The 11,681-nt window shown below is 37.2% G+C and overlaps 2 protein-coding genes across 4 annotated transcripts; one reads left to right on the forward strand and one right to left on the reverse strand.

Moving 5' to 3' along the window:
- On the forward strand, positions 258 to 3,958 carry LOC109233227 (two-component response regulator ARR11). Its single transcript, XM_019399019.1, has 5 exons — positions 258 to 568; positions 1,697 to 1,849; positions 1,956 to 2,315; positions 2,437 to 2,513; positions 2,800 to 3,958. The coding sequence occupies exons 1-5, from the start codon at positions 424 to 426 to the stop codon at positions 3,691 to 3,693; spliced, it is 1,629 nt and encodes a 542-aa protein (XP_019254564.1). The 5' UTR covers positions 258 to 423; the 3' UTR covers positions 3,694 to 3,958.
- On the reverse strand, positions 4,226 to 11,114 carry LOC109233226 (protein WVD2-like 7). 3 transcript variants are annotated; one of them, XM_019399016.1, is made up of 13 exons: positions 10,749 to 11,112; positions 8,906 to 9,652; positions 8,471 to 8,815; positions 8,321 to 8,379; positions 8,081 to 8,152; positions 7,679 to 7,781; positions 7,518 to 7,589; positions 7,036 to 7,134; positions 6,797 to 6,895; positions 6,543 to 6,644; positions 6,292 to 6,390; positions 5,304 to 5,405; positions 4,226 to 4,680 (listed from the first exon to the last, which is right to left on the reverse strand). In XM_019399016.1, the coding sequence occupies exons 1-13, from the start codon at positions 10,812 to 10,814 to the stop codon at positions 4,510 to 4,512; spliced, it is 2,136 nt and encodes a 711-aa protein (XP_019254561.1). In that variant the 5' UTR covers positions 10,815 to 11,112; the 3' UTR covers positions 4,226 to 4,509. The 3 variants fall into 3 exon arrangements, with proteins under 3 accessions (XP_019254561.1, XP_019254562.1, XP_019254563.1); XM_019399018.1 differs by lacking the exon at positions 4,226 to 4,680 and adding an exon at positions 4,714 to 5,191 and having other exon boundaries at positions 10,749 to 11,114; XM_019399017.1 differs by lacking the exon at positions 6,797 to 6,895 and having other exon boundaries at positions 10,749 to 11,114.

Consider the following 11,681-nt stretch of genomic DNA (forward strand, 5'->3'; position numbering starts at 1 on the left):
TTATAAATGTAAATTTGTTTTGAATGATAAGGCTCATAAAATTTGCAAGGTGAAAAAAAGAAGTCAAAATCTAATGTTGTTGAAATGAAGTCCTATTTTGATAATGTTGTGAAAAGAATAAAGATATTTGAAGGAAAGAGAAAGTGCCAAGTCATACACGACGTTATAACGATACAGAGATAGCCTGGCTAAAATAATGCTGGTTTTTTCCCTCATTCTCCTCCCACAAAGCTTTCCATTTTAAAAGTCATTGGGTCTCACACAACTTCCTTTTTTAGTCTGTCACTCTCACTCTCACTCTCTCTCTTATCACATATCAAAGCATTATTGCTTTTGTTTATTCCTATTTATATATTAGTAAGTGTTGCGCGCAGGTCCAAGTTGTAGTCGTCCTGAATCTGGAGTTTTTTTTTTTTTTGTTTTATGATGGAGAATAGTAAGACGACTGCAGGGTTTTCTTCTCCAAGAAGTGATAATTTCCCCGCTGGTTTACGGGTTCTTGTTGTTGATGATGATCCTACCTGGTTGAAAATTCTTGAAAAGATGCTTAAGAAGTGCTCTTATGAAGGTTTCTAAAACCTCCTCTTTATTCCTTTTCTTGTTTTTTTGTATGATGATCCTACCTGGTTGAATTCATACAGCTTGAATTCTGTTTTACCACCCCCTTTTCTTAGAGTCTTGGAGCAATGTTATTTCCTTGCAATCTACAGGTCGCAAAGTCGAGCCGTAGAATAGTAGACAGCCTATATCACACTCCTTTAGGTTGCGAAATGTTTCATGCTGCCATAATCTTTTCTTTTTCTTTTTTTCTAATTAAAGAGACCCTTTTTACTCATTTTTTCACTTTGTTGCATGATCTTGGATTTTCCAGCTTGAATTCTGTTTTTACCACTGCAAAAAGACACCCTTTTTCTGAAAATTTTGTGGCATCATCTTATTGGATTTTGAAGCTTGAATTATAGTTTCTACAATTCATCTCCTTAGCTTGATTTTAAGGCTATGTTTTTTGTTTCCAGAATTGTGATGTGCATGTGAAAGTCCTAGAATCATGTACTCTGCCGGTTTAGATTGTTGTTTCTGCAAGTTTAATTTACTACTTCAAATGGTCTTTCTTTCCTTGGGGCAAGCTGAGGCATCAAAGAGAACTAAGAAATTAATTCTTTGGATTTTCAGACTGACAATCAATTATTGACATTCTATTTTATCTTTAAATCTATTAAAAGTAAATCATCTTTGCCTAAAAGAACATTTTTGATGTTATTAATTATTAGGCAGACTATTAGACTTGCTTCATAGCTCCATTGAATTGGGGATGTAAATCTATCCCTTTTGAGTTCAACAGTTACACCTACTTGTGTGAAGATCACAATGCTCAATTGGTGATTTATGATTATCTTTGAAGCAGTACTTTTGCAAATTCTCATAATACAATTTTATTTTCTATCTCAAGAATCAGGTCATTCCTAACTACCTCTGCATCATACTTCTGCTATGATGCTTTAGAGATAACTGCACTGAGAGTTTGAACCTATTTGGATTCTCTAAATCATTGGCGACACATATATCTCATCTCCCAATTGTATTATTTTGGTCCACTGTGATGAATCATTATTGATAAAACAAAGATATCAAGTAGATCTCTTTTTGTTAGTTGCAACCTTTGGTTTCTAAAAATCTTATAACTGGTTTCTTGCAGTGACGACAAGTGGTCTAGCACGAGAGGCTCTGAATCTGCTCCGAGAAAGAAAGGATGGGTTTGACATTGTGATTAGTGATGTTAACATGCCTGACATGGATGGATTTAAGCTTCTTGAGCATGTTGGACTTGAGATGGATCTTCCTGTCATAAGTCAGTTCTCTTTCCTTTAAGACTTACTACGTTTTTTTCTGCTACTAATTAGTAATTGGCTACTTCTCCACTACATATGTGCTGATTTTTCATATTACCTTTCCAGTGATGTCTGTCGATGGAGAAACAAGCAGGGTAATGAAGGGCGTTCAACACGGCGCATGTGATTATCTCTTAAAGCCTATACGGATGAAAGAACTTAGAAACATATGGCAGCATGTCCTCAGAAAAAGGATGCATGAGGCAAGGGACATCGGAAACCATGAAATGGACCAATTTGATGAAGTGTGGATGCTTAATGGAACTGAACTCCTTTCGGGCAAGAAGAGAAAAGATTTTGACAATGAAAAAGAAACTTCTGATTCAAGATGTGTTGATTCTTCTTCCATGAAGAAAGCCAGAGTAGTTTGGACTGTAGATCTTCATCAGAAATTTGTCAAAGCCGTAAACCAGATTGGATTTGACAGTAAGTTGCACCAAAAGATATAAACCTAAACTTAAACTCCATTCATCTTCAAAGTTTCTGTATGCATATCTAATAATTATTTCCATTGGGACAGCGTGTTAATGGTTTTTATTTTCGGCAGAAGCTGGTCCCAAGAAGATACTGGACTTGATGGGTGTTCCATGGTTGACTAGAGAAAATGTTGCTAGCCACTTACAGGTGAATATTTTTACAGCCTGTGTTTCTTATGAGAGGCATTGACATACTTTGCCAACATATACAGCCAGTTCAGCCAAGACCTCTCACTTGTGATCAGATTTGGTTCTTGAAAATTGTCTCCACACTAAAATCAGATCCAGTTAGAGATAAATAAAATAAAGGATAGCAAGTCTATTCACCTTGACTATATAACATGAGTGGTCTTCTCTGCTTCTTGAAATTGAAATTCAGGTTTTAAAAACTTAAGGGTAAAAAGATTCTCACAACAGTATCATTTGTCTTGCAGAAGTATCGCCTATACTTGACTAGGTTGCAGAAAGAAAATGAAGTCAAAGCTTCATTTTGTGGGATGAAGCATCCGAATGTTTCTTCTAAAGAAAATTCTCCTCAGAATCCAGTGGATGTGTGCACTGATGTTATAAATGACAAGTGTAGTGGTGTTTCTGGAGACGAGGCTATTGTTCAAAATGGGAAGGCCAACATATATGAGAGCAAGGTAAAGGGTGTTGTTTCAATGCCAGTAACAGAGCCTAGGTCTGTGGTTGGAGATAACATTGGTTCAAAGACAAGCCTCAGTGATCCCTTTGGATTGATCAATACCGATGTAAAAAGTCTCAATTGCTTTACTGGAGAAGCTCCACAACCTCAATACAAACAAGATTTCAAACCACGTTTTCCGTCAGAAAATGGGCTAAGTAATCAGCCACTGCCTGGGATGGATTGCACACAACCAACTTGTTCTCTCAACCTTGTACCTTCTCATGAAGTGAGGGACAGAGTTTCCAGTAAAGAAAATAAGCCTTCTTTCTTCAAGAGCATAAGTGGACTAGGGAAATTATCTGCATTGGAAGCCATTCAACCTGTGAGCCATCAAATAAATTTTCATGCCCTTGAGCAAATTCCAACTACTACATGGAGTATGACGAGTCAAAATGTAGATCAAAATCTAGTCAATGCTCTGCAATCAACCCCAGGAAATCTAGGTGAGGATGCTTCTATTCAAGGTGAATGTTTTCCAGCTTATAATGGTCTCTGGAACATACAACAGTTTGACTACAATGATCCACAACCCATTTCTGGAGGTCCAACATGCTTGTATGATACATTGAGGTTTGATTATGAGTATCCAAATGATTCATTGGAAGGTGTTGTGTTGGACCAAGGTCTGTTCATAGTCTAACCTTTACCCGTTTGGGAATCTTTAGATGGTAGACATATGCATTGCTCATCAACGACAGGCACACAAAAATGTACTTTGCGAGCATCGGCAAATCTTCTTGAACACAACTTACTCTTTTATCTGGTATTGTAAGTAGATTTAGAAAGGGTCAGCATGCAAGTGTGCTCATCCTCTTTTTTCTTTTCATCTTCTTTTTTTTTTTCTTGTAAAAAGAGGGTTATAGTCTATGAGATTGGAACCCTTGTGCGAGGTGGAGTTGCAACTACCAAGCTGCAACGCTGATCCCTCCAGATGTAGTCATCTTTAGTTTTAAAGATAATCGGAGAAGAGACAGAAAGGGAGATTTGAAAGAGAAACTGCTGGAGTTTAGGGCCCAGTCATAAAATCTCCAGAAAATCAATATTTTTGTTCTGTAACATAGGTGCCATACCATGAAGGTGCCATACCATGAAGCTTGATTTCATTATCTTTATTAAGATGCCAAAATTTAAGTAATATCATCACCCAGGAATATTATTAAAAAGAAGTGACAAACTCAGCCAAGACCAAAAGCATATATTATTTACATTCTATTGTTCTCCAACAAATGATAGTGATATAAGTGTCAATAGGAATATTGATAAATGGAACATGCAGAGTTTCACCACTCGACTGGAAACACAATGGGTACCCTATTGAATTAGACATTTGGAGCAATGTCTTAACAACCTATAAGTGATTATGCACAATCTGCAGCCCCCGCAACTTCAAAATTGAAAAGCAGCAGCATTTTGTTTAATGTTAAGAAAAAATGCTCTTTATGGATCGGCAGCTGTCTTAAACTTGGATATTTGGCGAAGCATTTTCCTTTGGAAGGTTGTTTTCCCTTTTAACATCTTTTGATCCATAAGGCTTCCCCAAAAGCCTCCAGGGTTGTCGACTTTTGTTGTCCTGGACTTCTGACACTGACTTCCTAATGAATTTTGGTGAGCAAGGTTGCCGCGGCATCTGCAAACCGCATATGGATAAAGGTGAGAACCAAAAAGTTTACAATTTCAGCCTAAGTTGCTCCGACACATCAGTTTAGGTGCCGCACCCGTGTCGACACGACACTAGTATGGGTGTGATCAAACAATTTCAGGTACTTTAACCACGACGGACAGAAAAATTTGAGACGAGATACAATTTAATTCCCGAAATCAGAACCAAAACTAGGGTAAAAATCAATCGTTTACTTATCTACAACTTGAGAATAAAAAAGAAATTCACACTTTACAAGTTTATACGCAAGTATTCCACAAAATTTCTCATAATTTAGAGTTTTTTTTTTTTTTTGAATTATTTTTAGCCGGATCCCCGCACCCGTATCCATACTAGGATCCATATCCCCGAATCTTAGAATTTACATCTCGAAGGATCTGATCTCTAGATCCGCACCCGTGTCTGAGCAACTTAGGTTTCAGCAGCATAGAAGACTTTGCCTAGTGTCCTTGACATTTCTCTTCGACAAGTGACACGTCTACGGGAAAGCAAATTGTTTCTTAAGCAGCTGTGTGTTATGTATCAATTTCATATGGTTACTGCTAATGGTAACAGCTATAGTTTTGTCAAAGAAGAAAAGAAAATGGTACCTTCTTCATTTGATAACTTGACAATTCTCTTTCATGATGAATGCTTGCATTTGGTTTAGCTCTTGATGTAAGCTCTTTAAAACTACTACTAGTAGCTTTCTCCTGCAAAACGAGACAACTCTCCTTAGCATACTGCCTGTGAAATAGAAAAGCTTCTCATTGACTTGATTAACAATGTAGAGGCTATATGCAAAGATTTTGTACCTTATCTAATTATGGAAAAGCATATAATGACGGAATTGACTAAACTCAGTGTAAGGCGTTCCTTATATTTTAGTCTTTGCTATGTACAAATAAATTCTGCATGATTTTCTATTCTAAAGCAGTGTTGGAATTCTTTCCTCCAGAATCTGTTCTCAATAACCGAAAAGATATGGTGTTGCAAATCTCGTGAACATTATCAACGTAATTTGAATTGACAGAACAATAACTAGAAATTCAAGGTTAGAGGAGGTATTCGGTCTCGTAAAAAGTAGCAGCGCCGGTTGCTGAAGAGATGAAGGGTGTGGTCGAATGATCCTAGAGAGAGGAACGACACCTGAACGGTCAACCAGAGATAGGAGTACCGGTTGCCGAATAAAGGGGCGTTGTCGGGCACTAAAAGGAAGAACAAAAAAGAGAACACTGGCTTGGCAGGCAGTACACATTGGCCGATACCGTCTGCCAGTAGCGGAAGCTCTTTGAGTCTGCGGTACCGTTGGCTCTTTAAGTCTCTACCAAGATAATTGAGACTTCGCTACCATTGTCTTGACTAATAATGTACAAGTCTAAGGATATGTATAAAATTCTGTATGATTTTCTCTATTCAAGTACAATAAATCTAGACCTTTATGAATCTAGACACATATTCTTTAGATATTTTAACATTGTCAAAAGAAATTCAGTCCTCTTCCCTGCTTACACACATGAGACCAATTCCACCCTATTGATTCAACAACGTTGCAGCTAATGGTAACAACTTGCTTGCCAATGGAGAAGTGAAGAGTACCTTCTTCATTTGATTACTTGATGGTTCTCTTTCTAGCTGAATGCCTGCATTTGGTTTAGCTTTTGATGTAAGCACTTTAGAACTACTAGTGTCTTTCTCCTGCAAAACAAGACAACTCTCCTTAGCATAACTAGCAAAGAAATACAATCTTCTACAACGCTCAGGAGCATGAACCAATTCCGCGTCATTGATTCAACAATGTTGCTGCTTTATGGTAACAACTAGCTTGTCAATGGAAAAAGGAAGAGTACCTTTTTCGTTTGATTAGTAAATGATTCTCTTTCATGCTGAATGCTTGCAGCATTTGGTTTAGCTCTTGATGTAAGCACTTTAGAACTACTAGTGGCTATCTCCTGCAAAACAAGACAACTCTCCTTAGCATAACTAGCAAAGAAATACAATCTTCTACAACGCTCAGGAGCATGAACCAATTCCGCCTCATTGATTCAGCGATGTTGCTACTTTATGGTAACAACTAGCTTGTCAATGGAAAAGGGAATAGTACCTTTTTCGTTTGATTAGTAAATGATTCTCTTTCTAGCGGAATGCCTGCATTTGGTTTAGCTTTTGATGTAAGCACTTTAGAACTACTAGTGGCTTTCTCCTGAAAAACAAGACAACTCTCCTTAGCATAACTAGCAAAAGAAATTCAATCTTCTTCAATGGTCAGGAACATGAACCAATTCCGCCTCATCGATTCAACGATGTTGCTGCTAATGGTGTCAATGGAAAAGGGAATAGTACCTTTTTCGTTTGATTAGTAAATGATTCTCTTTCATGATGAATGCTTGGATTTGGTTTAGCTCTTGATATAAGCACTTTAGAACTACTGGTGGCTTTCTCCTGTAAAAATGAGAAATCAACTCCCGTTAGCATACTCTGCCAAAGAAATTCAATCTTCTTCTCTGCTCAGGCACATGAGACCAATTCAGCCCCATTCATTCAAGATGTGTAGTCTTATTTATTTATCCTCTACTTGCTAGAGTTGAGGAGTGGTAATGATGATATTAATTTGGAAAATGTATATATTCCATGGATATGGTGAGATGGTCTGCAAAATACTCAATTTCATGTCTTTGGTGATCTAAAATCTATTCTTCGCCTCCTTACTCATTTCATGGAGAGAGGAAGACTGTTAGGTCCAGCCTAATTTTATGATGAGTACCATATAGTGAGCCTATATTTCACATATGTTATTCTTCTGGAAACAAAGTGATGGAAATGACCTTTGGTTTGGCATGTAACTGCTGCTTTTTTGCTTCCTTTGTGTTCAGCTTTTGTTCTAGCTTCTGAAAGAACTGAAGTGGAACAGATTACAAGTGCATGATCAGATTAGGTAAATCAAAGAAAGAACAGAAACATAGAGATTGATCAGCTCTTCATGTACCTCTCTTCGCTTTGCTGCTCTTTCTTCACTTCTTAAGATGAAAGGAGAAAATACAGTACGGGAACATGTTCTGTTTCCATTCTCGTTTATTGATTCGAAATTTCTGCTCCAAAAGGTAAATAGCTTTAGCTCAAAATGGCCCAACAAAGTAAATTGTTAGGTAAAAACAATCGTTGTTTGCAACTTGACCTTTTATTTGCCTCTACATGCAAAACTTGTAAGTAGAGAACTAGAACGATTATTAAAGTCACATCTTGAAGAGCATGCATATAAATGAAAGAAAGCTCACTTTACATTCTCTCCTCAACAGATGACTGAAGGTCCTTTTCAAATTGAAATCAATAACCAAATGGCAAAAAAGGCAAATTCCCAAACAAAAGATGGGTTGCCAGAAGTTCTCACCCTGAGTGTGATAGCAATTCACCCTTTTCTGTGTCGCTTTTACAGAATGGTTGGTCAAGTTTTGTTCTAGTCCTGCAAAAGCAAAGAGTTTGACCGTTTCAGTAAAACATTTAGAGTGCTAATGATCGTCGACCGCTGTTATCAATAATGAAAGCCACAGCTTCTAGAATAAAACATTATAATGCTCTGTCTTGTCTTCATTAACCTGCTCTTTCAGTTCTTAAACAGTATGTAGTTTACCTTCTATTTTCTCGTTGAGGGGTTTCAGAAGTGCGCTTTGATATCCCACTTACAGATGCCTGCATTTTGCAGATGCATATGGCATGATCAAATCAAATAACTGAAAGCAAGAATCCAGGAGAAATTAAGGACAAAGATCAATTAATGCACCAGAGCTGAAGTCTCTTGAACTTTGCCGTCTCTAGATGTTTTGGTGATGGATCTGACAAGTCTTGAATTCATTATCTTCTCAAGAACTGGAGACAATGTTTTCTTTGTTTCTTCTTTGTGAGAAGAAAATTTGATCAGTGTCTGAAGAGATTTTGGATTTGACCGCTTTTTGTCAATCAAGTCTTTTCCATTCTTTCTATTATCAGTCACTTTTAGTGCCAGAGGTGTCATCGGTTTGACACGAGATCTCAACTTTGATGATTCATTGTTATTTGTTAATCTACTCGTTGTGGACAGTGGTTTCTTCTTCAGTGAAAGCACAGAGTCTCCCGCCATAGAAGCATTCTACGAGATTGAAGCATGTTCAATTAGAAATGAAGGAATTCCAGTTTAGCATAAAAGAGAAAGAAGCACTATGCAATGCTACGGACAAACCTTTGTTTGCGTCTTCTTCTTCTTCTTCAGTTGGATTATATTCTCATTGACCTCTACAACAACATTTTCTGCCTGATTCAATGATTTGACTTCATTCTCTATTGGATAAGATTGTTCTGCTGAGTTTTCAGTCTCAGCAAGTTCTAAGTTACTTTTTTCGTGAGTAGCGTAGCTGCCAAAAGCAGATGTATTATCTCCATCATCTCCCTGCGCTTCTTCAACGCCCACATAGCTGCTATTCTCTGGCAACTCAGAGCAGGTTGTGCGATGGTCAAGGTTTGGATTTGTCACATTTAGATGGCCCTCTCCTCCCTGAGCTTCTTCAGTGACCTCATAGCTGCCATTCTCTGTGAACTCAAATTCCATTGGGGAATCATCAATGGGTTGATTTGTCACATCCCCCTCTTCTCTCTGTGCTTCATCAGCACCCACATAGCTGCTAGTCCCTGTCAACTCAGAGTCCACTGTGGAATGAACATTGATTTGATTTGTCACATTCAGATCAGTTGACACACCAACTGCTGCATTCTGCTGCTCAAGCAAAGCTGCTGCTTTTTTAGCAGCTGCTCTCTTGAATTGAGCCTCAAAGTAAGCTTTCTTCTCAGCAACTGAACCAGGCCTTGAGTACTTCTCTACTTCCTCTTGATACCGATTGTGAGTAAACGATGACCACTTCTCCCAAGCCAGGGATTCATTCATAAATCTTCCGAATGATACTGATGCTGTTAGTGCACGTAAAGGGTCTCCCTGTAATGAGGAATTTTCCCGCTCAGCTTCTAAATGAGCAACTCCCACATTGATCAATCTCAAACATATTCAGGAGACTAGATTTGCAAATGAATTTTAATCCATTAAACTAATATTCCTCAGACATGCTTATTGAAAAGAGCAAATGAGAGAAAACATTCCATGACTATTTCGGCATAAATAGCTCATAAACTATGAAACAACATCAGAATCCCAAACTAAAGAGCAATAATTATACTGAGCAATACGGTAAAAATAAGTTCTTTCTTATATATATATGAATAAGTTTTTGAATCCCCTTGAAATAAAAAAAATAAAAAAATTTAGCAGAGAGGCAAAAGTGGTTCAAAAATACCGTTTCAATTTGGATAAGTTAGTTTGACTCGGCACGGAGTTTAACAAAAAGAAGAGACTTTTAAAACTTATGGTCTTAAAAGCGTAAGGGGTAAAAGATTTGTGGGGCCATAACATTTGTGTGGTTATAAAAACTTCTCGTTAAGAGTAAAATGGGTAAAATGAAGAGTTCAAAGTTAAATTATTTCCAAATTTAGAAATGTGTCATTTATTTTGGAATTGACTAAAAAAGAAAATAGCTCACTAATTTGAAACGGAGAAACAGAGGGAGTACTAGATATGACATTTTTACATTTTTTTGAATCCTCTTGTTAGAATTCCTGGCTCAACAACGGCTTAAAGACCGTGAATTCATTAAAGAATTGATGATAACAACACCACCAAGAAGAAGAATAACAAGTATGCCTCAGTACCAAAATTGACAATAAGAATCCCTTATTCCATTCCCCTCCATTTTGACCCGTTTAATTAAAAGAAACGATAATTGATAATGTGAATATTGGAGAAACAGAAACAAACAAAAGGGAAAGTAAACCTAGTGCTTGAATTCTCAAAAGCCCCACTCAGTAGTCAAAAAATTCCTAAACCCTCATAGGCAAAGGTGCAGGAAGATTGCATTTAAACAGACCCATAAGCTCAATTATGAAACAGTGGAGAACCATATACATAATATTGACAAAAATAACTACAACATACATGAAATTTTGAAGCAGTAAACTTGAATCTGATTAATTGGACTAACCTCACTGCGTTCTTGAGAAGGTTGAGAGAAGGACCGTACAAGACAAGCTGAAGTCGATTCACCCATTTCTTAAACCCACTTCTTTCTTCTGTTTGGTTCTTGGAACCTAAAGAAGTAAGTATATTTGTTCTTTGGGAAAAATTTCTGTTTTTTTGGATGCAGAAACATACAGCTGCTGCTGAAGGTTTATTAGAGGGCGATGGTTAGATTGGACCGTTATGTTTCAGACAACGACCTATTTTCTCATTGAAGTGAGAGAGGAAGTATTGGCGACTCCAACGGCTAGTTTTTTTTTTGGATTTTTCTTCTAAATTATCTGGATTTAGTTTGAATTTAGTATTAATATCCTGAGTTATCTGTCTAATGGTGGTCATTACAAGGGCTCACTTTATCTAAAACATTACTAGAGCTACACGGAACGGAATCACCCTATTAGTTCGGTACATACTTATATACACCCAATATCTAGATTGAATCAAACAATTTAACCTTAATAATTAATAATTAAATTGAGAATATGTATTACTTGGTTTTCTTTGACCGGGTGATCACGCCCAACTATGCCTTATAAAAAGGACTAAGCGGTCGTTGCAAATATAATCCGGTTTACAAGTCCGGAGTCGAATCCCACAGAGAAATAAGGCTTAGCTACTGTTGTTCAATATCACTAAGAAACACAAGTCCAAACAATTTCCTAATTATAAAGATTATAAGGTTTATTTTTATCTAATTAACTAACAAATACTAGAAAGCAGTAAAACTATCAATTAACAAGGATAAGGATTGGAGACAAGGTTAAGGAGGTCTAGAGTTATGATTTCCCCTATTGTCGGAATCCTTTCCGCTACGTTTTCTATGAATTTGCCTAAGTCTTCTCTACCGATCATGAGCACTCGGACTGTCGTAACTCTCTCCCGAGTAATTATCACAATT

This window comes from Nicotiana attenuata, chromosome 10 (genome assembly GCF_001879085.1).
Source record: "Nicotiana attenuata strain UT chromosome 10, NIATTr2, whole genome shotgun sequence".
Lineage (NCBI taxonomy): Eukaryota > Viridiplantae > Streptophyta > Magnoliopsida > Solanales > Solanaceae > Nicotiana > Nicotiana attenuata.

What these genes read in the sequence shown, in the direction of transcription:
- LOC109233227 (XM_019399019.1), top strand. Translation starts at nt 424, where the DNA reads ATGATGGAGAATAGTAAGACGACTGCAGGGTTTTCTTCTCCAAGAAGT. An exon ending in TAAGAAGTGCTCTTATGAAG is followed by an intron (nt 569 to 1,696) that starts GTTTCTAAAACC and finishes GGTTTCTTGCAG; the next exon opens with TGACGACAAGTGGTCTAGCA. An exon ending in AAACCAGATTGGATTTGACA is followed by an intron (nt 2,316 to 2,436) that starts GTAAGTTGCACC and finishes TATTTTCGGCAG; the next exon opens with AAGCTGGTCCCAAGAAGATA.
- LOC109233226 (XM_019399016.1), bottom strand. Translation starts at nt 10,814, where the DNA reads ATGGGTGAATCGACTTCAGCTTGTCTTGTACGGTCCTTCTCTCAACCT. An exon ending in GAGCAGCAAAGCGAAGAGAG is followed by an intron (nt 7,590 to 7,678) that starts GTACATGAAGAG and finishes GTTCCACTTCAG; the next exon opens with TTCTTTCAGAAGCTAGAACA. An exon ending in TTACTAATCAAACGAAAAAG is followed by an intron (nt 6,391 to 6,542) that starts GTACTCTTCCTT and finishes CTTGTTTTGCAG; the next exon opens with GAGAAAGACACTAGTAGTTC.